Raw genomic sequence first — 26,060 nt, 5'->3', positions numbered from 1 at the left:
CTCCTTTCTGTCTCACCCCCAAGCCTAGATGATGTTACAGTTCATGCTAAACAAACCAAAGCAGAATATAAGACACAGAAGAGAAGAAAAAGTGCTGAGACACTTTAAAAGCACCTGTGCATTAAGACTAGGACACGCAGCTTTGCATTCCTGGTCTGGGTCACCATCTTACCGTGCTTCATGCTCCCTGTGCTTCCCAGAATGTCTTCCTTCTTCTCTCCCACCTATCTGATCTCTTTCAACCTGGGGATATTATGGACATTCTTCTAGATAAAAAAAAAAATCTATTTGATGTTTTTCTACTATGGTATTTCCAGTAATGAACCCCACACATGCTGCCAGCCAGTCTGGCCACTTCCCAGATGCCTTCCCTGTGACCTTGGACTACCCCACCCTCCTTACCTGGAAACCTACTGCAGTATCCATTCACCACACCCTCTTTGTACTTGCGGCTTAGTGTAAGTCTAATGCCCTCAACTCACTAGATAATTCATTGAGGCAAGAGCCATGTCCCTCCTAAAGCCTCCCTCTCAGAAAATACTTGTATTCATGTATTCTCTGAACACCAAAGATGCCTTATTATGGGAGGGGAGTTTCCAAATCTCTGTATGATCATCCCCAAGACATACAGGGTTTCTCACGAAGAGACACTGAGGTCTCAAGGCATTCAGCAGAGCTCTCCCATGTCTACACTGTCCCCTCCAAGGATCTGGGCAGATGGGACATTCCACCATGTCCCCACACTCCTGTACCTCAGCTCCGGAGATCTAAGCCAGTCTTAGGGAAAATCTCAGCTTAGGGCACTAAAAAGCAGCCTTTGAGGGTATTGGAGGCCAGTCCCCAATCACTAAGTACCTTCAGGAGAGATTGTTTCTGCCTGGGGAAAGAGCTGTCTACAGAGCATTACTGGGCTCAAGGGCAGGGGAGGGTGGTGTCTAGACATTCTTAACAACCCAAGAGGTTTAGTCCCAGCATCTGTTCCTCATCCATATCCAATAGGGAAGCCTCACTTAAAGTACCAGAGATGTGTCTTATTTCCAGGAAGGGAAATCAAGACAAAGAAGGAGACCAGGGGCATCACAGCCCAGAGTCAAGATCCTTCAAGTACTGACCCTGACAAGAGACACGCTGAGCCCATAGGAAGGACAGCATCACAACTTAAAAAGAGGTGTGAAAGAAGGCTTGAATAATGGAAATGAATGCCACACTGTCAGATGAGAAAGCTAAATATTAAGATATGGATTTTTCCAGATTAATTCTTATACTGACAATTATCCCAATGAGAATACCAATGATACAGAGACAGAAAGAATGTTAGTGTTTGACTGAGTCTGGGGCTAGGAACACAGATAAGCTGCAAAAAGGAACAGGGATCTTTTTAGGGTGATGGAAATGTTCGAAAATGGGATTGTGGTAATGCTTGCATAAGTCTAAATTGTGTATATTAAATTGTACATTTGGAATAGGTGCATATTATAGTGTATATATATACTATGTATGTATACAAATACTATATATATATATACTACATATGGTATATATATATATATATCTCAATAATGCTGATTAAAATATATACCTAGCAAGTTTTACTTAAAGATCATTCCAAATGCAAATTGAACTTCAGTTTTCCATGAAAAGATTTAATAGGCTTCTGATCTTGTTAAAAACAGCTTACTGCTTTTTTAAAATGTGATTTTTTTTTAAATGGTAAATATAGAGGTACAAGGTTAAAAAACTGGTATGTGGGAATTTAAAGAATTTCAAACAATGATTCTATAGTTTTCCTAGAGGAATAAACAAGAGAGAACAGCTAAGAAAATTTTTAAAAGAAGTCTATGAGGATTGCTTTGCCAGAAATTAAAGTTACAATCATTCAAACAAGGTCATTCTGCTGTAGGAATCAACAAACAGATTAACGGATTAGGATAAGTATATATACAGGAACTAAAATAGGCTTTAATGTGTATAAAAATTAGTACATAAAGAAAGAAAGGATCATAAACTAATAGCTAAGAATTAAATATTCCATAAATGATACGGGGGGAAATTACCCTACTTGCTAACCAAAAATTGAGCTGGAAACTGATGCTATATTATATACTCCAATCAATTCCAGATTAATTTAAAAGTCAAATGAAGACACTCAAAAAACAAAAAAAAAATATTTAAAATGTAGACGAACATTTAACAAACTTTAGAATAGGCAAGGAATCCATACCCCATGAAAGAAATGGTTAAAATATGCATACTGTGGCACTTTATGCAACCATTAAAGTCTTCCAGATAGTTTTTAGAAACCATGAGAAGATGCTCATGAAATATGGAGAAGTGAAGAAAACATGATACAAAACTGAATCAGAGAAACAGCAAGATGCTTCTGGGTGGTAGAATTCTAGGTGAATTGTTCCTTTCTCCATGGCACTTATAGGGTTTCCTTCCCCCCATATTTTTCACCATGATCGTGGAGTTCTTTCATAATCAGAAAAATAAGATTTTTTTTAAGACTTAGTAGAATAAGAATATGAAAAAACACGGGGTGCCTGGGTGTCTCAGTGGGTTAAGCGTCCGACTTCAGCTTAGGTCATGATCTCACGGTTGGTGGGTTTGAGCCCCGCGTCGGGCTCTGTGCTGACAGCTCAGAGCCTGGAGCCTGCTTCGGATTCTGTGTCTCCCTCTCCTGCTCTCCCTCCCCTACTCATGCTCTGTGCCCTCTCTCTCTCTCAAAAATAAATAAACATTAAAAAAAAGAATATGAAAAAGCAATCAAATCCAGCCACTAAAAAGCAGCAGCTGCAGCAAAGACATTAAATGTGTTTCTCACATGTGTGATCTATTTCACAATTTTTTAAAGCCTAGAAGGATGAAAGCCACACAAGCGTTTGGAGGAACAGCGGGACCGGTGTGCCTGTCCCTCCTGAGAGGCCAGGAGGCCCTGCCAGGAGGTGCAGCTGGCCTGGCTGTGGCGGCCCCACCACTGTGGGCGGGGAGGCCGCCTTCACTCAGACTTGGCTGTGGGCCTGGTCACTTCCCGAATGAGCTCCCTAGGGGCCCATGAGGGCCATCCCTGCAGCAAGTCTCTGCTGTCCAGCCTGTGGGCCGTCAGGCACACAGAGTGGCCCCGTCGGGGCCACTAGGAACTCACCACACCAGCTGCCAATATCTCCAGAGACCAAGCGGGAGGGGTGAGTCATGAACAGACTCGAGAGTCTGGTTTGAGGTTCGCCCCACTCCCAAGCCCTCTGAACTACTGTCCCCACAGGCTGACTCAGCACCACTGCAGGAAAACCCGTTCCCCAATCGCCCTTAAAACTGATCTCTCCCTGGGGCGCCCGCGTGGCTCAGTCGGCTGGGCATCTGACTCTCGATTTCAGCTCAGGTCATGATCTCACACTTCGTGGGGTCGAGCCTGCGTCAGGCTGTGTGCTGACAGCGCGGAGCCTGCTTGAGCTTCTCTCTCTCCCTCTCTCTCTCTGCCCCTTCTGTGCATTCTCTCTCTCTCAAAATAAATAAATAGCTAAAAAGCAAAACCAAAACACTGGTCTCTCCCTCCTTCCCCGATGGAAGTTCCCTCCATGGGAGAGGCAGCCCCCCGCCCTGTTGTCCGTGAAGCACCCCATCCCTGTGCCCTCCATGAGGTCTGGGGGCAGGTGGCTTGTCCCTTCCGCCATCTGCCCTGACTTTTGAAACGCTCTTCCTTTCTGCCACTCATAAGGAACACCGTCCACCATAAAACCGCCTGCCGAAACTCCTGTGAAATACCGCCTTCCCTCTGCCCCCCCAAATGGCACTGACCAAATGGGACAGTCTCCTCTGTCGTGCCTCTCAATCCTGTCCCTCCCCTGTCCCCAAACCCCTTAATGCTGTCGCCCACCTGCCTCTCTCTTTAAAGAGTGGATACCCTATCCCTACCTCCACACAAAACATCACCTTCTCTCTGTTGGCTCCTGACCCCCAAAAATGATGGCACCCCTGTTCCCACATAACAGAGTCAGCGCCTACATCCCCTGTAGTAACTAGCTTCTCTCTCCTGCCATTTATTTAGTTCTTAATACGCACCCGGCCCTGTGCTGAGAGGTCCTCAGGAGCCTGGCGAAGCAGGTATTTTTATTCTGATTTTACCACGCACCCAAATCATACCTGGCGAAGCAGGTATTTTTATTCTGATTTTACCACGTACCCAAATCACAAAAATGTTAAGCACAGTTAGCTTTACACATAGGTAGACCTGACTCCAAACTCTTAGATAAAAATCCAGATTAAACCAGAATTTCCTAGACAGTTGATATATATACATATACATATAAAGGTTATTCACTTATTTTGAGAGAGAGCAAGCAGGAGAGGGGCAGAGAGAGGGAGAGACTCCCAAGCAGGCTCTGCACTGTCAGCACAGAGCTCAACGCGGGACTCGAACTCACATGAGATCATGACCTGAGCTGAAATCAGACGCTTAACCGACTGTTCCACCCAGGTGCCCCGATATGTATACTTTTTAACGTTTTTTTTTAAAGTTTATTTATTTATTTTTGAGAGAGACAGAGGCAGCACAAGTAGAGAAGGAGCAGAGAGAGAGAGAGAGAGAGAGAGAGAGAGAATCCCAAGCAGGCTCTGAGCTGCCAGCACAAAGCCCTTTGCAGGGCTCGAACCCGCTAATCGTGGATACTTTTTAAAAATGTTCTGATAGGCGTCCAGGCAGAGACCCACCGCACACTCCAGCACCCCCTATTCCTCAGTCTCCCCACAAAACACTGCTGCCTCAGTAGAGCCCACAGAAAACTCTGCACAGGCTCTTTCCTCCCCCAGAGAACATCATTCTCTACCTCCCTCTGGGGCACGGGTCCCCATGCTGTCCCAGGAGAGGGTCACAGTCGGGCTGTGTCGCCCCGAGGCCTGGCATCTGGAGGTTGGCAGGGGCGAGGGCCAGGCCTGTGGCCTCTGCTCCTGGCTGGCACTCCCTCACCACCTCACCCCTTCTATAAATAGCCCACTGCTCACTGGCTGCCGAGCTGCTGCAGCAAGAGTTTCCATGAGGTCAGCTTCCCAGAGCAGCCTCTGGGCACCCAGCACCCACACCTACCTCTCCTGGAGTCCTGTGGCCTCCTCGCCCCTGCAGGGGGCCGTCGCGGGGGCCGTGTCTCCGCCGGGCCGGGGGCGTGGGCACTTGGGCAGAGGCCTGAGCCGATGGCTTGCCTGAGGGTTCTGGAGCCTGGCCCGGGGAGGGCTCCGGCCCGCCGCCGGCCGCAGGCTCCCCTCGGGGCTTCGCGGGGGCAAACCGCCTCCTGTAGAGAGGCCTGTTTGGCTGCGGGGCTGAGGTCGCGGGCTGGCCAGGGGCGGCGGGCCCCCCCTCACCCCCAGCGTCGCCGGGCGCCTTCTCCGAGGACAGCTGTCCGGGTGCCCCGCCACCTGAGGTCTGGGGCCCGTCGTCCCCCGGAGGCCTCCCCGCCCGGGTGCTCTCCAGATACACGTCCTTCAGGGAGAAATACCCTTCCCGGGCCGCGCCCACGGGCGCCGTCGGGGCCTGGCCCGGAGCGCCCACCTCGGCCGCCGGCTTCCTGGCGCCAGCCGCTCCCGAGGACCCGGGCCCCCGGGCCGCGCGGCCTCCGGGCCGGGCCTGAACCGGCCCCACGTCCGCGGGCCCCGGTGTCCCCGAGGGGTCAGGCTTGCCCGACCTCGGGGCCCGCGCGTCAGGAGAACGGTGGCTTCCGGCCGCCTTCTCGAACTCTGGCTGCCGCGGACCTTGCTTAGGTTCCTCGTCTTTCTTCTTCTTCTTGGCCGCAGACTCCTTTTGGGGGGCTCTCTGGGGCGCCAGCTCCATGGCCTCACAGAGGTAGGTCAAGAGGCCGTGCCCCCCATCCTCCCCGTTCTCGGGGGTGGCCTCGCCGTTGGTGGTCCCCTCCCCGGGGGCAAAGCTGTTGATCAGGCCCAGAGCCGGGTGCCCAGGGGGCTCGGGGTCCTCCGCCTGCCACGCCACGGGGGTGGCGTCCTCGGCCGCCCCGGGGGGCCCGGGAGGGGCGGGCGGCTCGGCCCCGCTCAGCCGCCGCTTCCGCTGGAAGCGGTCGGGGCTGAGCTTCCGCAGCGCATCGGGTTCGGCGGCCGCGTCCTTGCGGGGCTTCCAGCTCTGCTCGATCTCGCGCATCTTGGCCGCCGCCTTGCGCTTCAGCTTGGCGAACCAGCGCTGGTGTATCTTGTACTCGGTCATGGTGCCGACCTCCAGGACCCCCGAGCAGGACACGATGCCCTTGGTGTTCCGGGCGGACGCCTGGTAGATGGCCGCATCCTCCTCCTGGCACCTGAACGTAGGAGCGGGAGATGCCAACCCCGCGGCCCCCCGCCCCCAGCCAGCCCTGCCCGCTACGGGTCCTGCCCCGGGTGCCACACACCGCCGCAGTCATCCAATACCCCGCAGTACAGATGGGGAAACTGAGGCTGGCGACAGGGAGGGGGCGGGTCCGGGTCATGCTGTTCTGGGCGGGGATTGGCCTTGCGGCCCAGGAGAGCTCCCTTCAGGAGCAGGTGACCCACACGGCCCCCTTGTGAAGGAGGGATGACACGGGAGCTATTTTTGGCAGCTGACCTCATGGAAAATGTTTCCACGGGTCAGGACCTCCTCTGGGTGTGCTCCACTCTCAGGCTGTCGGAAACGCTCCCCGCGCAGCCGGAGGAGATCCCAGGCGCCGGCTGCCAGACACGGTTCCCCCGCAGCAGGTTCAACTCGGCAACAGAACCCCACCCCCCACCCCACCCCCACCCCCACCCCCACCCCCAGATCCCGCCTGCGCATGTGCGGCCAGGCGAGCCCACTTCCGACGGGGCCGCAGGACCCTCGGGCGGCCGGCGAGGCCGCTTTCCCTCACCTGTAGAGCTGCAGCGTGTGGCGGTTGCCCTGATGCATGATCTCATATTTCGGCAAGCCACAGTAGCGGTCCAGCTGCACGTCATCCTTGTACCAGGTCACCTCTGGCTCTGGGTACCCTACGAAGGAAGCAGGAGACTGGGCTGCAGGGAGGAGACCAGTTCCGAAGCCGCAGGAGGAGAGAGAACGGGATGACACGCCTTCCCCAGGCCACCCGAAGCACCCGGGCGGCCCCCTGCCAGGCCCCACCGGCCGGCAGAGAAGGGCTATCATGTGGCTCAACTCATTTGTAGAACCCAGGCCATGTCCAGGCTGAAAACTGTGCCCCCTTGGGCAGCCGGAGGCAAATACGGAGGAGAAGCATCCTGGCTTCTTGGTAAGAAGGGAAGCAAGAAGTTTCCAGAAAGCCTTGACTGATAGTAATAAGCCTCCTTCCTTCAGTGTCCTGTTCTACATCCTCAGCCGTGGTCACAGCTCTGTCCTCAGAGATGCCCCCTCCAGGACCCCAACACCAAGAGCCCTCCTACTTCCTGCCCAGATTGCTGAGCTGCTGGTATTATTTAAGGACACGCCATCCATCCCCATCCATCCATCCCCAGCTCCCCACCCACTCCCACTGCCGTGAGGCTGACTGAGGTGTCTTCCCAGCCCTTGTCTCAGGGAGACTTCCAGGCCTACCCACAAGGAGAGCTTCCAACTGTCAGAGTCACACGTCCCTGCCTCTGTCCCCACATGGCGGATGGGTCCAGTGGTGGACACCAATCAGTTAATCCACTCCAGTTATTTGACCTAGGTTTTAGGGATCAGGACCTAGAGACAATCTACCCTTGGGTCTGGAACTATAACTTCAAAGGAGAGGGCAGCCCTGTTCTCCACATAGACTCGCCTAGAGCAAGATGGAGATATGAAGGTGGTATTCAGGACAGAATAAGAGATCGGAGAAAGACAAGAGTTTCATCATGCTTCCAAATACGGAGTCCATTCCTTGCCTGGACACAGCTGCACTCCTTGTTAGTCCCACAAGAAGCCCGTCTGGCCTTCCCATGAACTCTGCTTCATTTCTTTTTTCTTTTAATGTTTTGTTTTGAGAGACAGAGCACGTGTGGGGGAGGGGCAGAGAGAGAGAGAGGGAGACACAGAATCTGAAACAAACTCCAGGCTCCAAGCTGTCGGCACAGAGCCCGACACGGGGCTTGAACCCACAAACCAACAGATCATGACCTGAGCTGAAGTCAGACGCTTAACCAACAGAGCCACCCAGGCACCCCACCTGCTTCATTTCTTAAGCCTGAATCATTTCTTAAATGATTTGCACTATTTATTAGAATTCAAAGAGCCCTAGCACAGATGCCCTCCAATGTATATATATTAGGTGCATGCTGATTGCCGAGAGAGGAGTATAAAAATATAGAACTTGACCACCAAGGTCTCTGCTCTCAGGGAACCCACCGAACAGTAGAAAAGGTCGGCTGGGGACACCTACCCCGGCTCCCCTGCTGTCTCCGGATAAACGGCCCGCACGCCTCCCCGGAGCCGACCACACCAGATCCCATCTCCTCCTGCCTCAACAAGGACACCTCTCCAACAACGTTCTTGCTCCCCACGTGTCATCGAACCCGTTCCCCTCTATTTTTTTATTTTATTTTATTTATATTTATTTATTTATTTTTTTACAAATAGTTTATTGTCAAGTTGGTTTCCATATAACACCCAGTGCTCATCCCCACAAGTACCCTCCTCCATGCCCGTCACCCCCCCCCCCAACTCCCATCAGCCCTCAGTTTGTTCTCGGCATTCAAGAGTCTCTCATGGTTCTGTGACTCCCGGCAGTGAATATATTGTAGGAGTGTCCCAACAAAGTGCTTCGGAAGTGCTGTCTGTACTCTCTCCACTCCCTCCCCATCCAGTCGGGCTTCTGTGCTCTCCGCAGCAGCAGAGTTGTTCTTGTCCAGGTGGCTCACGACTCACATTGGCCAAATCTATTGGCAATTCTTTTTTTTTTTTAATGTTTATTTATTTTTGAGAGACAGTGCGAGTGGGGGAGGGACAAAGAGAGAGAGACACAGAATCCGAAGCAGCTCCAGGCTCTGAGCTGTCAACACAGAGCCCAACACGGGGCTCAAACCCATGACCCGTGAGATCGCGACCTGAGCCTAAGTCCTACGCTGAACCGACTGAGCCCCCCAGACGCCCCCAACTCACAATCCTTGAGCCTCGTCTACTCAACCTGCCAACATCGACCCCACTTCCTGAAACCTTTTCCTCACTCTCACAGAGTGCTCCTTCTCTTTCCGTGCCTGTCCCTTCTCCTAGGGACATGTCCCATGAGGGCAGAAATCCTATCTTTACTGCTATATCACCACCACCTAAGATCGTGCCTGGCACATAGTAGTTACTTAATAAAACCCTGTTGGATGAGTGAGTAAAGGAGTGAGTGAGGACACGAGCAAGCAAACAAGCAAGGGACAGATGGGGAGGGATGCCTGACGTAGGAACCGTACAGTGTGGGGGTGGAGGGCAGAGGGCATGCTGGGGAATGTACAGGAACAGGGAGCAAGGGAGGCGAGGCAGCAGCGGGGTCGGCCAGGAACAAACTCCGGGCAGCCCTGACTGTAAAGCGAGCCCCATGTTTCCACTGTGAGCTAAAGCCCTGGTTACATCACCGCGTGGGGCCGGGGCCAGCACAGGTGTCCTCACCATCCTGTGCGATGATCTCATCCCGACAAGGGCCCAGCTCAGAGCCTCCCTGTCCTATGATCTGCCCAGTAGGGCCTCAGTCTCCAGGGCATCTGAGTCCAGTCAAGCTGGGGCAAGGAAGGAGATATTGAATGGGCGTCCCAGCCCGAAGGCGGGGACCTCAGCCCCCATGCCATCCCCGGGTGCCTCTTCACAACACGGCGGCCAACCCGACAGCTTAGGGCTCCGTGGCAACGATGGGTTTGGACGGAAAACCTCTCCTTGTCGCCCGGACAATACGAACTGTGTTCTGAAACACACAAAAGCAGGAAAGGTCCTTCCCTCCGAGCGGCACACGCATGCACGCCCGTGTGCGTGTGCCCACGGGCAGGCATGCATGCGCGTGCAGCTTTGGCCAGGGAAGCCCCTGAGACCTCTGCCGGCGGATCTGAGTCTGGGACACCAGCCCAGAGAATTGCAACCTCTTCCCAACCATCCCCGGTTTGAGAAGCTCCAACTGAAGAGACAAATCATGACGAATGTCAATGTGGAGTTTCCAAAGAGCTTTCAAACGTAGTTTCGTCTGGCCCTCCTAACGGTCCCGTGCAAACAACCGCCAAACATTTACTGAGGATTTGCTCTGTGCCAGATTCTGAGCTGAACATTTTTCAGGCATCATCTCATCGAATCCTCACACGGATCCCACAAGGAATGGACTGCTCTTAATCCCAGGTATAAAAGAGGAGGAAATCAAGGTCCGTGAAATTAAGACTTCTGCCCCAAACCATCCAGCCTGATATGCAGAAGAACCAAATTCAAACCCCTATTTTCTGTAAAACAGGCAGGTCAGGGGTTTCAGTCCCTGTTTCCCACAAAAGGAAGATGAGGCTCTGGGAAGCAAAGGGACTTAGCCAGGGTCATGAAGCTGGCATATGACAAGGCACCTGGCTTTTCTGTTTCCTTCTACCAGTGCCCTTTCCAGTGAGGATTCCGGGACCAACATGTAAGTGTTTATCCCCAGTAGTTGTTACATTGGACTCATTTCTCTAAGAAAAGGTGATTTTCAGGAACCTGGTTCTGTCTAAGGCTCAGTCCCTCTGTCCAGTGGCCACTGCTGCTTCCTCTTCCTGCCCCAATGTATATCCGTGTGCGCGCGCACACACACACACACACACACACACATACATACACACACCAGCACAAAATCCACAAAGAGTTGGGTGCCTGGGTGGCTCAGTTGGTTAAGCATCCGACTTTGACTCGGGTCATGATCTTACAGTTCTTGAGTTTGAGCCCCATGTCGGGTTCTGTGCTGACAGCTCGGGCAAAGATGGGCAACTTCAGGTACAGCAGCATTCTGGCCAGAGGGGCCCTGGGGGGTCAGCAGCCAGAAGGCCTAGTCAAGGTGTGTGATCCCCCCATACGCCCACTCTGAGGGGGAAGAGCCTCAGGGCTGTCCGTTCCTCTTCCAGGACCCCGAGGGCTTCCCTCAGAGCTTGGTGAGCAGGACAACCGGCATGGACCCCTCTCCCTCACCTCTTATAGGTTCTGAGCGACCTGAAGCATCCCCTGCCCCTGGCAGGGCCCTGGTGGGGCTGACTCATCGCCACCTGGTTCACGGGATGCTACCAGCAGGGCACGTGTGGTCACTCCTCCACATACACAAGCGGGGATCACCACGCAACTCCCACGGGGAGGCCAGTCTCAGCCATTGATCTACCCACCATCTACCTTTTCAGGTTGGGAGACTGGGCTAACTGTTCCCTTTGTTCTCTGATTTTTTCACCCTTTCCCCTCCCCCTTTCTTCCCCATACAGGCTACATTTTCCCCTTGCTCACTGGAAATGGCTTATTTACTATGGCGATCACAGCAACCTCTTCCCTAATCTGCTACATAAAACTCGGGTGACCTGAGATTCTTTTGGGGGGGAGGGGCAAGCCGCGGGGAGGAGGAAGTTAGTTACCTTAGGGGACTAAGTTTTGGATGTGAGAGATAGCTAGAGGCCTGGAAATCCACAGCCTCAAGTGGGGGTGCTGTAGACCCCAGCACAACAGGTGCACCCAGGCAGAAAGAGGACCATGGCCCTGACTGGTCATCATGAGACATGGATGTTGTCTCAACTAAGGGGATAAAAGTTTGTTACTTTGGGTTGGGCTTTAAACAGGGCAAAGCTTTGTGATGACATTGGAGGTATTTAATAAAATGCCCCATGATTCTGTAAGTCAGATTCCTGTCTGGCTTCTCCACTTTGCTCTCAGAGTCCATGGCTACGAAGGGCAGAATGGAAGAGGGACAGTAGGGAGAGCCGTCCCTGACGCCTCGCCCTCCCTGGTGGCCCAAGGCCTCCGCAGCAGCTGCGGCTCAAAGGAATAGGCACCCGGCCTTGCTCCAGAGAGACCCGTTTGCTAGCTTTGTGCTCTAGTCTCTCAGGTCTCATGGTCTTCTTAGAGGGAGAGACGTATGAGCAGGGAAACAGATATAGCAAGACTCTCCATAGACATGCTGGAGATGATGTCCTAGAGAATAAGCCATTTGGGCTGGACTTTGAAAGATGAGAAGGAATTTTCCAGGCAAAGGAATAGGCTTCTAGGTAAAAAGGCAGAGTGGGCAAACCAGCTGGTTTCTCTCTCTCCCCAAAACCCACTATACGTACTCTTTGGAGATTTTGTATTAAAAGATGTGAGACCACAGGGAAGGGCAGAATAGGTGAGATGAGCAAGAGGAGGAACAACAAATCGAAGGTCAGAAAGCGGATGGACAAACAGAAATAGACCCTGCAGACCCAGGACAGCTGGACACTTAGGTAGCAGTGGGGGGCCTAAGAGCTACCCTTTGAACATCAGAAAATCCCTGAGGGGCGTAAGTGCTGCCAACCCTCTTGGGGGGAAGGGGAAGGAGGGGAGATTATAAGTTGCATGAAAACCATCAGATCTCTGGATCCCCTCACTCCGTCCATGCCACAGTAACTGCTCCTCCCCCTACTCATGGCCAAAGGTGAGGCTGAGTATCTGGAAAGGTAAAACTTAACCCTGAGGGTAAGTCAACACAGCAGAGGGCATGACTACTCTATGGAAAACATAAAAATGTGATAACTTTATGCATAAAATAAATGCTTTCTGGTGAGAGCCCACCCAACCCTCTAATCTGAATCTGCATAGCTTCCGGAAAATCTTTGCCCCTGGGACAACACATGGGAAGAGTGTTCACTAGGGACTCTAGCCAGTCCATGATGAAGGAATTAAAGAAACTTTGTCAGTTCCCAGAGAGGCTGCCAGATCACCCTACAATGAAGCCCCAAGTTTTCAGGCCCCTCCTACTTGCTCAGAACTACCAGCTTTTTAGTCTCCACTCTTAACCACTATCTGACAGCCAAAGATCCCTAGGTGTCTGAGGAAAGCCTAGACATAGAAGATGAAAGACCAAAACAATTACATTGTTTTTTTTTTTAAAGCGAACTGGAAGAAACCCAATCTATGCAGGGAGAAGAAAACTTCTAGAAAACTATCATTATTAGTCTCAGAGAGCTAAGAGAAGACATGACATTCATGAAAAAAAAATGGGATACCACAGTAAAAAAATTTTTAAGGAGCTCTTAGAGATTAAAACCCCAGTGGAAGAGGTGTCTGGGTGGCTCAGTCAGTTGAGCATCAGACTTTGGCTTAGGTCATGATCTGCTGGTTCATAAGTTCAAGCCCCACATTGGACTCTGTGCTGATAGCTCAGAGACTAGAATCTGCTTCAGATTCTGTGTCTCCCCCCCCTCTCTCTCCCACTCTCTCTCAAAAATAAACATTTAAAAATAATAAACACTAAAAAAAACAGTGGAAAAGTTGAAAGATAACACTGAGTAAATCTCCTGGAAAGTAGAGCAAAAAGACAAATCAATAAAAGGGGGGAGAAAAGATAAGAAAATAAGAGAATGAGTCTAGGGGAGCAGATATCTACATAACAAGAGTTCCAGAAAGAAAGAACAGAGAAAACAGGAGGTAGAAACCAACATCATAATCCTCTCAAATTTCCCAGAACTAGAGGCCATGAGTTACCAGATTGAAAGTGTCCAAGCACTCCCCAGGATGAAAAGACACCCATATCAAGATACATCATTGTGAAATACCAGAACATTCTTACAAGCCTCCAGAGAGGAAAAAATGTTTCCTGCAAAGAGTGAGGAATCAAACCGTCTTCCTGCTCTGAACACTAACACTGGGAGCAAGAAGCCAATGCAGCAATGTCTTCAAAATCCTGAAGGACAATTATTTTCAACTTAGAATTCTATACCCAGCCAAACTCTCCATCAAGAGTAAAATAGAAAGAAGGGCAAATGGGTGGCTCCGTCAGTTAAGCGTCTGACTTTGGCTCAGGTGAAGATCTCAGGGTCTGTGAGGTCGAGCCCCACGTCAGGCTCTGTGCTGACAGCTCAGAGCCTGAAGCCTGCTTCAGATTCTGTGTCTCCCTCTCTCTCTGCCTACCCCCACCCCTCCGTACTCTGTCTCTCTCTGCCTCTCAAAAAGAAAATGTAAAAAAAAAATTTTAAGAGTAAAATAGAAAGAGAAAACATCATTTTCAGACAGAAGTTTTCTAACGTTTACTTCCCACGTACTCTGCCTAGGAAGCTACCAAAACAAGAATGTAAACTGAGAAAAACATGGGATATAGAAAATGGGAAATCCATTACAGGAAAGAGGTAAAGGGAATGTAGAGGATGAAGGTAAAGGGAGATCCCAAGATGCCAGCTGCGTCAGACGCCCAGAACAACTGAATCGCCCTGGAGCAGAATGGCTCGAATGAGAGGCAGGTAGAGGGCTCGCCATCACAACGCCTCCTGCTGCCGGGCCACCTCGGGTAGAACGGCTTTTTCACCTGATAAAGCCACTGGAGGATGTAGGTCAGTAACGCCAGAGCATAAACCCAGAAAAAAGGAGGATCCAGGAAACTGACTCAAACCCGGGAGAAAGGCCAAGGGAAACCCCAGGGTAACAGCCATACACGGGACCTAACAGGCTGTCAGTTCAGAAAGAAGAATGGAGTTCTCCAAGAGGGATGGCCCCAAGGAAAGCAGCCGACAAGACCTTACAGAAATGGCGCTGACCTTACAGAAAAGTGTAGTAAGAGGCTATTGGATGGGATAAGAAAAAGTAATGATACATAGAAAAAAAAAAATTAAATGAGACATTAAAGAAAGTATTAACTTGAGTAACGACAAAAGAAATAAAGTATACTACAATGTTGTTATGAATGATATTGTATAGAAATAGGGTAAACAGTAAGCATTCATTTAAGCAAAAACCATGCTATAACCATGTTGAGAAGATCAGTGAGGAGAAACAGAGAAAATGAAGATAAAGAGAGCCAATTCCCTATCTACCATAACAGGGAGACCAGATAGCGTGAAGACCCGAAGTCTCAAAAGTTAGCTGTGGTCACACACTACTCAGCACTGTGGAAATGTCAACACCAGAAGAAACAGCTAAGAGGAGGAAATAGTTGCTTCTGGAAAGACAAATGGGGGGGGGAGGGGCTGAACTCCTATATTTTGATACGTGCCTTTTCGTATAACTTGAAGACTGAAACTATGTGCATGTATTAATTTGATCAACTTAAAATTAATTGCCTTTAAAAGGAAGGATTAAGGACTTTCTAGATAGGGAAAATAGCATATGTAAAAGCAAGGATTTGGGAATGAGCCAGGTTTTTCAGAAAACTGTCAGCGCCACGGTCACATAGCAGTCGTAAGCAAGCAGCATCGGGTGCCTTAGAGAGCAATAGTATCTCCTCCTCTCCTCGAGCTTGGTGGACTTTGGCAAGTCATCTAGCCTATTTTGGTTTCCTTCTCCGTAAATTTGACTAATAATAGCACTTACTTCACCAGGTTTTGTAAGAATCCAATGACATTGGAAACAGATGAATGTTGCAAAATGGTATGCTGTACAAAGGAATACAGGCACACCCCTGTGTCCCCTGGAACAGACGGTGTTCTCAGCCTGGAGCTCAGAGGGTTCTGGGTAAGGGTGAGAACTGCCCAGGAGAACCCAATCCCAGAGAAGCTGTTTAGCCGGCTGGCCCACACAGGTCCCCCAGAATCAGGGCAGGTCACAGCTGGAAACCACCAATGCCCTCGATTTACTGAAAAAGATGGGCTCCCGGAGGGAACCTTGACCTGGGCCCGTTAGCCGATGGCTGCCCAGTTGGGAGGCGTAGTCCTCCAGGCCCGCAAGCAGGTCAGGCTGGTGCAACAGGGGACCCCGCTGGGAGGTCTGGAGGAGAGCAAGCCTCAGAGCCAGCTCTCCAGCCCTCTCACCCCACCAGCCTCCTCTTCCAAGGAGTGTCACTCTACTCCCTTCTGCCAAGTCCCACCACTGGAGCTCAGGGAAATACATACAATCACCGTCTTAATCTCTAACACTTACATGGTACTAAATGTACGCCAGGTCCTATTCCAAATGTTTTGCAGGTCTTGATGCATTCAGTCTCACAATAACCCTAGGACATTCATGCTGTGATCATCCCCACTTCACAGATGAGACGCTGAGGGGTCATGCAAGGTTATGCAACCTCTCCCGTATCACATAAGAGGAAAGGGGAAGAGCCGGCTTCCCAGCCAGGCCATCTCTCCCCAGGGTCTGCAGGCAGAATCACTATACATTGCTGCCTCTCAGGCTTGAGATTCACAAGCCTCAAAGCACTCAGCTGTAAAATGGGGGTCTTTGGAGAGATGGCCTCGAAAACCTCTTTTGGGGTGTCTGGGGGCTCAGTCGGTTGAGTGTCCAACTCTTGATTATGGCTCAGGTCATGATCTCATGGTTTGTGGTATCGAGCCCCACATCAGGCTCTTTGCTGGCAGCATGGAGCCTGCTTGGGATTCTCTCTCTCTCTCTCTCTCTCTCTTTCTCTCTCTGCCCCTCCCCTGCTCTCACTCTCTCTTTAAATAAATAAGTAAACATTTAAAAAAAACACCTCAGGGGGGCGCCTGGGTGGCTTAGTTGGTTAAGCGTCTGACTTTCGCTTAGGTCATGATCTCGCGGTTCGTGGGTTCGAGCCCCGCGTCAGGATCTGTGCTGACTGCCAGCTCAGAGCCTGGAGCCTGTTTCAGTCTGTGACTCCCTCTCTCTCTGACCCTCCCCTGCTCATGCTGTCTCTCTCTCTCTCTCCTAGAAATAAATAAAAATATTAAAAAAAAAAACCACCTCAGGGCACCTAGGTGGCTCAGTTGGTCAAGCATCTGACTGGCTCAGGTCATGATCTTGTGGTTCTTGAGTTTGAGCTCCACATCAGGCTCCTTTGCTCACACCCCGCCTCTCTCTGTCTTTCTCTGTCTCTCTCTGTCTCTGTCTCTCTCTCTCTCTCAAAAGTAAGTAAACATTTTTTAAAAATAAACCTCTTTCAGTTGGACAGCTTCTTTCCTTGGAGCTAAGATTCATGAGTCCCATGTCTGAGGGTAACGAACCCATACTGAAGGTAGGCTTTTGAAAAAGAGCAGGGTGTGTATGGTGTGAATGGGAGGAGAAAGGGACCCCTGCCCACACAGCCAACCCCCTCCATGCCTGTCCCCACAGCCCCCTTGGACCCTCCCGTGTGCCATGACCCTGGTGTGGCTCGTCCAGACGGTCTCATTACCTGTGACGATGCAGGTGAACCTGACGTCGCTGTCCTCGGACACAGCCCGGGACTTGAGCGTGGTCTCGAATAGCGGCTGGGTCTCCTCGGTTAGCTGAGCAATGATGGAGCAGAAGGTGCTCCTAGGAGAGGCAAAGAACTATTCAGAGCGGCTTTCCCCCGCCAGTATCTCTGGTAGTGTCCAGCTGGGACCCATGTTGTCCAAAGCAGCTTAAATCTTACCATGTCCATCCACCAGCCTGTGGCCATGGCTCCGGTACCTGAGCCAATCTTTCTTCAAGGGAGCCAGATCTCTTGGCCAGGTTGGGGCCAGGGGTGGGAGCAAGGGGCTGAATGGCATCCTGATACAGACCCATTCCAACAGGCAGGCTTCTGACCATGGCCAGGCTCCTAAGCAAGCCAGACCACCAGTGCTGCTGTCCCCTTCTCATCCCTATCGGAAGGCCTTGCTTCACCCTCGATCACCTATCTCCAGGAAAGCTCGTGCATGGGGGAGACACATATATGGATAGGTCCAGCCTCAGAGAAGGGGACCCCAGCACAGCAGAGCTTCCATTCATGCTAAAGAGGAAAAAGCCAGTCAACCCTCAGGGACACACAGCTCAGGGGCCTCTCCTAAAGTTTGGGCTCAGAAGAAAAGGCCCTGAACTTATGAGCAAAGACCACAGTAGAGAAAGAATAAGCCAGCCAACGCCAGGGGTCTAGACCCAAAGGTAGACTCTAATTCAGAGGGGTCTCAGGAAAGAGAGTCTGCTCTTGGATCATCCCCGGATACCACATGCTCAGGTGAATACATGGCGGCCAGCTCCAAGACTGACCAGCACGACTGCCAAACCACAAACAGGTCTGTTCCTGCAAAAGCCACGACTTTTAGTTCCATAGGGACAGTCCGCCTCCCAGAATTCAAGGGCATCTGCGGGCTGGCTGAGCCTAGCACAGACTCACCGACACGGCTAAGCATGTACGGTCCTCTCCTTCCTGGGCACAGGAAGCAAACCACCATGCCAAACCCTTTCACGGGCCAGCAGAGACACAATGCGTCCCTAGGCGTGAAGCGTAACCACACAGCCAGGTTGTGTGACGCACAAGCCGTGCCCAGCCCTCCCCCACCCCCTCCCCACTCACACACCCTGTGGTGAGCAGCCATGGGGACCGTGAAGGGAGAAGTGAAGAGAAGCAGGGGCAACTGGAGACAGACAGACAGAACATTCAAAGCTGCCTTTCTCTGTGCCTCGGAGGAGGGGTGGCCACCCAGGCAATGTGCGTCTGCTCCCAACCTCTCCCCCTCTCCGCCAGGGGCAGGGGAGGGTGCGTGGGAACACAACGAAGAGTTTTGTGGAGAGGGCTTCCACATTCAACTCATCATTTCTGTGGGTGACATTCTGGACTTGAGTTTGGGGAGAAAGGTGATAGCCCGGAAGAGCGTCTAGAATCAGGTAAGACTTCTGGACCAACATGGGAATGCAGATGCCTGGCCCCCTGGGGAGCTGACAGGAGCCCTCCCCCACCAAGACGGCCCAGAAAGGGGACCCTAAGCTCTCACACACCTGAACTCTTGAACACTTGCAGTCAGGGTTCCCTGACACCCCGTGTGTCGCTCTCATCTAGAACTCCCTCTGTCGCTCTCTGCCTTTGCCTTCACCCCACTCAGAAGCAGAGGGTCCTCCAACTCCCTGACACTCAGGAGATATAGCATCTGAAAGCATTTCTTGCTGCTCTCACACTAACTGCGTATTTCTGCCTGGGGAATACCGAATCCCAACCAACCGTTTCCAGAGGAAACTGCTGTGCCAAAAGGAATCGGACTTCCCTGCTTTTGCAGCTAATTTAGAACATCCCTAATTATGCCCTCCCCACATAGCTCAAATCCTATCTTACTAAGGAGCGTGAGCCCGGATCTCATGCTCAGCTTAGGCTCTTAAGGACCAAGCTACTTGGGCAAGTCTAAGGAAATAAGCTACTGGAAAGAGAAGATGAGGAAAATATGCCTCAAGGAAATTTGCAGAGACGAGTGTTCCCGCTAGATATTCAGTAACAGGTAGAGATTTGATTTCACTACTTTTCTTGAGTGGGCAAGAACACTCATCGTCCCAAAGCCACTAGGTTCTAGGCTATATTCTAGAAAACACTTACATTGGAAAATCATACATAACCGCTAAAAGGCATGACTAGATGAACACCCTCTGGGCGGGGGGGACTGGGGTGCATTAGGGGAGACAGGGAAAGTCGCTGCATACGTGGTCACAGTCCACCCGCTTTCTGTCCCTGTCCTCCAGACCACTTGGACGGACTCTGTGCAGAGCTATTTCCAGTCTCCTGGAAAGCCAGAAGTCTACACATCTGGAAACAGTCTGGTCCCTCCCTGACACCTCCAAGCCTTTCCAACTCTGTGACTTCATAAGGAGAGCACAGTCTCATCACGAGTCTCTGAAGAATACCAAGATCGTTGGCTTTGACAATGTGCAAAGGAACCTAACTGTGCCCTTAGACTTAGTTCTTTACCTTGCCTTAAATAAACTTCCCAGATCCCTTCTCTCTGAGCATCCACCACTCACCTCTGAATTGGTTGTGATACCCTCTCCCCCACCCCTCCAGACCATCCACCAACCCAGAACAAAGGTCCTCGGTGATCTCCTATGTCGAAGGAAATGTACAGGGTAGGCGCGAATCGTGTCTGTAGACATGATCAGCTATTCAGAGACCAAGTTGGCTTCTCCGAATCTTTCTTTGTGTAAAGAAACCATAGGCAACTCTCCCCAGGTCTATCGGAGTCTGGGATGAGGCCCAAGTGGTGGGAATATCCAGGAAATGTTCTGACTTTTATGATAGAAGTCAGTGCAGCCCGCGGGACAAAGCTGTGCCCAGCTCGGGAGGCAAGAGATCAGGCATCCAATGGGTAAACCCAGACTGTGAGCCTGCCCAGGTCCTGCCTGGCTCTGGAGCAGATTCAGAGAGCATGCGAAGGCAGGAATATGCGAACACGGTATTCCTTGACCTCAGAGGGTTCATAGTCTCGCAGGAATGGAGCCAAAGAGGAGGGAAATTGGAGGAAGAGGTGGGAGAAGGAGAAGAGAATGAGAGGGAAACGTTGAAGGCATTAGCCATGGTCAGAAAAGAGACAATAAGGTGTCAAATCTAGACAAGGGATTACGAACACCACAGACACCTAGGATTGGGCAGTGGGTCACGTGTTCTGGCCCCATGGCTCCTCTGCCGGGGAGCACAGAGACACAGTCACAGGCATTTGGGGAAGCCTTGTTTATTTCTGGGTCCCCGGGAGCCTTTCGGTGGTCCATGCAGGCGTCAACTCTGGCTCCTGTGAGACATATGCTCACGTGAGTGCCCTCGCCCCTTCCCGCCCTCCCCCATTCCCGCCCTCCGGCCCTCCCGTCACCCCATGCAGCCCCATTAGTGCGCAAGCAGTCACCCGGAGGCCCTTCAGTGCCCAGCCCCGAGAGAAAAAAGCAGTCAGAGAAATGTAATGCAAGGTGCGTTTACCTTCCAGAGCTGGGGTGAGACAACCGGCTGCTTGATAAGCTAAGCGAAAACAGCAAATGGAATCATTAGGCCAGGAAAGCAAGGAGAGGAGGCAAAACCAACAACAGTTTGCAGAGTATTAATTGGCCACCATCTGGGGCCCAGAGGCCTTTCTATTAAAAGGGACCAGCTGTCTTAGTTGGCCTGCTCCAGTTAGCAAGTGGCCTCACCACCAGGCGCCAATGTATCTGAAACGGAGAGCTCGTTAAATGCAGCGAAGTCCAGGGAAATGGTTAGGCAGAAAGGAAGCCCCCGTGGGCCTGCGCTTTGAGAGAAAAATGTGTCCCAGGCCACTTGGGTCACCGCCCCCAAGAGAGGGGCTCACAGCGTCCCCACCCCGCAGCACACCAGCCTGGGGGCAGCTCCCGCTTCGACCTTTGGCTTTTGGGGGGAGAAGAGCCCTCATTCCTAGAAATTTGCTAACAGGTTGGGAAGGAGGCAGGTGGCTTGGAGGACACCCATTAATAGGTTAAGGTATGGTTAAAGGGGCCACACAAGGCAAACCAGCTGGAAGAGAGAAGAAGTGGAAACAAGGCACGTAATTCAGCAGGAGCCCGGAGACACCCGGCTCGGGCAGGCCAACACAAGGGTCCATTATGTCTACGGGCCCTGATCACCCCTCTGGCCCCGGGGCGGCTGAACGTGGACACTAGCTGGGGGCTGCGGACCCACCCAGGGAGATCACCCCACTCGCCTCTCCCTCCACCTCTCCTAACACAGACACGTCCAGGGGGGACCGCCCCCTCCACACTCACCCACCTCTGCTGCCCCTGTGAGGATTGCTCTCCCTTCCTTACCAGCAGCCTGGCCTGCTCTGCGGCCTTTGTGTCTGCGTTTCCAGCCACAGACCCCGTCCACTGATGGATGGCCCGTCCCTTCATAACCGAAAGCCCAACCTCAGCCTCCACCCCAAAACACGGCTTCCTCTCTTGGGTTCCCGGGTTTGTGGCCACCTCTGGCAACCCCCAAACTCCAAACTGTAAATCTGCCATTTTGGACCCCTGCCTCTCCTCCAGGCCCCAAGGCCCGCCGGTCAACAATTCTTGGCCGTGTTTTCTTCCTTTCTCTCTATCCCTGCTGCTGCGTTCTGGTCTAGACCCTCATGGCTCCATGTCTGATCATCACCTCAGCTCCCTTCTCCTTCTCCCCTCATCTCACATCACTTCCCTGAAAAAATGCAATGATCCCCCTCATTGTGTATTACACTGAGTCTCAACTCCTTAATTGGGCACGTAAGGCCTTCTCTGACCTGCTCACACACCCCCTATGACCATGGTTCTCTACTTCCCAATGTCACGTTCCACTGGAACCAGCCCTGTCCCTAACTGCCATGGACATGTCCACCCCTGGCCTCTGACCCCATCCTTCTGTCCTCCTTGCTTGGAAAGCCCTCCCTCCTTGCTTTTGCACTCCCCCCCCCCGCCCCCAGCCTTCAGACCATGCTCCCCGCACAGTGCTCAGCGGACAGCAGGCATTCAACAGCTGTTTTACGGAAGGGAAAGAGAGACAGAGAGAGAGATGGTAGAGATAGGGAAGGCAAGTGCATCTCTCAAACAGAAAGGGTGCTGCCCCCCAGAGGAAGCTGCTGCTCCAGAAAAGATGGAAAGAGCGAGAATGCAGCTGCCTCTGCTCAGAGCTTTAAAAATCCTCTGGAGGCTGCGTGGGCAGAACCTCTCATGGTTCCAAGACACTGGCCAAGTCCATCCTTTCCTGACAATGAACTTCCTTTGCCTTTCTCCTCGTAATTGAGACATTTGTCCTCTGTTGGGTCTGGATTTCTTCCCTGGGAAGGAGAGGGAGAGAATCAGCTCTCTAACTCCAAGGAGAAGGACAGATGCCACCTGCAAGGAGATAAGGGACTGAGCCACTATGGGGACCCCCTCCCTGGCTCTCTCTAGGACCACTGGTGCTGCTCTGCTCCCTGTCCTCCGTTCCCCGGGCCTCACCCCTACACCGTCAGCCAGGTCAGGCAGGAGGAATCCTGTGCCACGAAGGCAGCGCGTCTTCAGAAGGTGGCAGGCTGCCCGTGCCCTGCTGACTGGGCCAGAGCGTGGCCTAGGGCCCCACCTGGGCAGGAAAGCCTCCCTTTACTGCCTGTGAGGAGGTCCGAATCAGGGGCACCAAACGCTGGTGCGGAAAGGCCTGGAAGAGTTCTTAACGCCACCTTCATCTCACAGGATGGTAATTTAGGGCCCAGGAAGGAAAGGCCTCTTGGTAAAGAAGGAAAAGCGAGCTTGGAGGGAACGAGAACTGACTGTGGAATCTGGGGCCTCTCGTTCTTCTTGGCTTTCACATACTCTGCGATGGAAAGGCCCTTGGAAAGTCCCAGCCTGATGCCTCAGTTTCCCTGAACGCCTTTAGACGCCCTGCTGGACCTCAGCAGGACAGAAGAGGTGTTCCGGAGCTGTCTCTAGCAAACACCATAGCTTCCGCTGGTCCTCTGAGCCCCCTTGAGCCAGAGTCTCCAAGAAATGGGGGTACAGAGACTTCTAAAGCTTCTGAGTGTCCCTCAGAAGGTAGTTAGTCATAACTAAACCCACCAGACTATAGCTCCCTCACCTGCTCTAGGCTACCCATGCCCCGTCTACAGGGATGAGGCCCTGGGGGCTGGAGGACTGTCCACATGCTGGACCTCTGACCCTAGCGGCCATTGCAAATATCCTTGAGCTGACTACGAACTGGAAACCGCTTCAGGGCGTGGGGTCAGGGGAGGGCAGGTATGCACAGGGAGCTATGCTCTAGACCTGGGCCAAAGCCCCTGGTGGCCCAGCTCCCAGCCCAGCTGTCCATCAGTCCCCAGGGGCAGCCCATCCTCACAAGGGCCCATGAGAATGACGCCTCGTGAGCTCCATGCATAGAGGGAGACCCAGAAAACGGTGGAGGCAAGAGTGAGTGGACCAGAACTTGCCTCTCAGCCAGGACTCTGGGATAGTCAGGGCTCATCTGGGCTGGAGCCAAGGACAGCTGGCCAAGTCCTCAAGGGACCCTCTTCCTCCTTCATTTCCCGGGCCTTCTTCCCATCCCCACAGGCAGTCAGGCTGTTCTGAGGGACAGAAGACTGTATGGCTGCCCGCTCGAACGCAAGAGGCAGGCCTTGCTTGGGGCGCCTGGGTGGCTTAGTCGGTTAAGCGTCCGACTTTCGCTTAGGTCATGATCTCACGGTTCGTGGGTTCGGGCCCCGTGTCGGGCTCTGTGCTGACTGCCAGCTCAGAGCCTGGAGCCTGTTTCAGAGTCTGTGACTCCCTCTCTCTCTGACCCTCCCCTGCTCACGCTGTCTCTCTCTCTCGCCTAGAAATAAATAAAAATATTAAAAAAAAAAAAAGAAATATAAAAAAAAAAAGAGGCAGGCCTTGCTAGAGAAGTGGGAACTACACCCCCCCCCCCCCCCCCGCAACAGAGCCCCATTCACATCCACATTCTCCCCTCTTTGGCCAGAGACTTTTCCAGAGGTGAGATCAATCTGGCCCTCCTTGTCCCTGAGGACCTGTGGGGGTCTGTAGCCTGCTGGCGGGGGCCCAACAGAGCCCACAGGCCTGGACGAGAAAACCTTCTCTCACACTGCCCCAGCCCTGCCTCCTACAAGGGCTTGGTGCGAAGAGAATTCTTTTAAGAGCATTCTCATTTAGGTCCAGAGGGGCTTTAACCAGCCACCCCCATCCCATCTGCAGTTCTCAGGCTGGCCCACTGCTTTGTGCTCATCACTGAGGCAATTAAAATGTGTCTCCCATCAAGATGGCTTTTTCTCCAAGAGTCCAAGTCCACTGCCTTCCCCATTCTGCCTGGTTTTCAAGCCACCCCGGCTTCGCTGTGTCTCTTCTGTTTGTTCTGCGATATTGACAAAGGCCAGATGCAGGAGCCAAAGCCCAGGCAAGTCACTGTGACAAGTGGGAGACAAGTGTGACGCTCCTACAAGGAAGTCGGCTTCCCCCCCAGACTGGAGTAAACGGCCCAGGTTCATCCCGGCTTTTCCGCAGAGCCAGGGGTTAGGAGGAAGGGGCATTCTTTCCTGGCAGCCAGGGGCCTTGTCCAGTCTGACTCAGTCACCAACGCCAGCTCTCAGCCCTGCCCCAGACATGTGACACCATTTGACGAGTTTTATGCAGAAACCGGTTCCGGTTACATTTGAACTTTTCCAGCTCCAAGGTCAAGAGAACTCAGCCAATTCACGAGGAAGTGCCTGGGACTTTTCCTGAATGTCCTTGATGCCTGTTTTTGTGCCGTTTTAGGAACGGAGGACAAGAGATCCCCAGACAGCTTCTCAGAGGAGCGGCTGCTTTCTGCATAACCCACAACAAGCCACAAGTTCCGCGGCTGCGACACAGCCACTGTCCCGACGGCCAAACATCATGGTTCCCTCTGGAAAACAGGCTCCAGAGTTGGAGGGAGACTGAGCTGCCCAGAGGGGGCAGGAAATGTCCGTCTCCTTGGCGGGACACGTGTCCCGGGGTGTCTGTGTGCCTCCTAGTGCTCGCCTGCCTCCCTATCCACTCTCTGCGTGTCTTTGTGTCTGTAGTCTAGCTCCGAGGACAAAGAGAGCAGCCACACCTCTAACTCTTGACAGAGGAGCAGAGGGCTCCCCTCCCGTGGCATCCCGCTCCCCCAATCTGGGCAGGGCAACTGACTCCCTCAGAACCCCAAGCTCTGACTCCTCAGACAGGCCAACCTCACCCCACCTCATCCCTCGCCCCCCTTCACCTCACCAGCCCCACCAGATCCCGTGGTGACCACAGCTCCCGGCCCAGAGGAAGAACCTATTTGCCCAGAAAGAAGAACCTAAATTTTTTTCCTGGAGAACACTCCCTACCACCCCCACTGCTCCAGCGGTGCCCCGCCCCTCCCGAGGGTCCCCTATCTCTCCGAGCCCCCCACCCCGTGAATGCTCTCCCCTCCCTTCTAGCCAGGGAGGAATTTCAGCCACTCGGTCCCTTATCCCCTTATCTCTCACTGTGGAATCCAAGGCCAGGGAGGAGCCGCTATGGGGTGAGGGTGCCGATGGGGCCGGTAGGGAGGGAGGGGGGATAAGGGAGGCCTTTGGGGTCCCGCGAGACCTCTCCCGCCACCCCACCGCCACCAGTGGGCCCTGCTCCTCTCTCTGCCCGAGGCCCGCGGGCCCTGAGGGGTCAGGACAGGAGGAGCCTCCCGCCCAGGCCCGGGCGCCCTCGAGGGTCGCGCCACGGCCTCCGCCACCCCCCCACCCCCACCCCCGGGCGCAGCTCACCTGGTCTCGGGCCTCACGCTGAGCAGGTAGCTGCGGCTGGCCGGGCTGGGGATCCACACCGGCCCGTCGTCGTCGCCGTCGCCGCCCGCCCCGGAGCGCCCGCCCGAGCCCCAGCCGCGGCCGGGGTCCCTGCGCGACCCCATCCTGCCGCCGGCCCC

The 26,060-nt window shown here is 52.9% G+C and overlaps 1 protein-coding gene across 1 annotated transcript in view; it reads right to left on the bottom strand.

Moving 5' to 3' along the window:
* Positions 1-26,060, bottom strand: part of ALPK3 (alpha kinase 3) — a 49,974-nt gene extending 23,914 nt beyond the window's left edge. The window contains exons 1-5 of the mRNA XM_039257426.1: positions 25,903-26,060; positions 20,646-20,684; positions 17,148-17,269; positions 6,858-6,975; positions 5,081-6,293 (exon numbers count right to left, since the gene is read on the bottom strand). Coding sequence (XP_039113357.1) covers positions 5,081-6,293; positions 6,858-6,975; positions 17,148-17,269; positions 20,646-20,684; positions 25,903-26,045 — 1,635 coding nt within the window. The 5' untranslated portion in view covers positions 26,046-26,060. The remainder of the gene's footprint in view (positions 1-5,080; positions 6,294-6,857; positions 6,976-17,147; positions 17,270-20,645; positions 20,685-25,902) is intronic.

The sequence above is a fragment of the Hyaena hyaena genome, unplaced genomic scaffold (assembly GCF_003009895.1).
Source record: "Hyaena hyaena isolate Hyena2069 unplaced genomic scaffold, ASM300989v1 scaffold_13, whole genome shotgun sequence".
NCBI lineage: Eukaryota > Metazoa > Chordata > Mammalia > Carnivora > Hyaenidae > Hyaena > Hyaena hyaena.
This window is presented reverse-complemented; position numbering and strand designations above follow the sequence as displayed.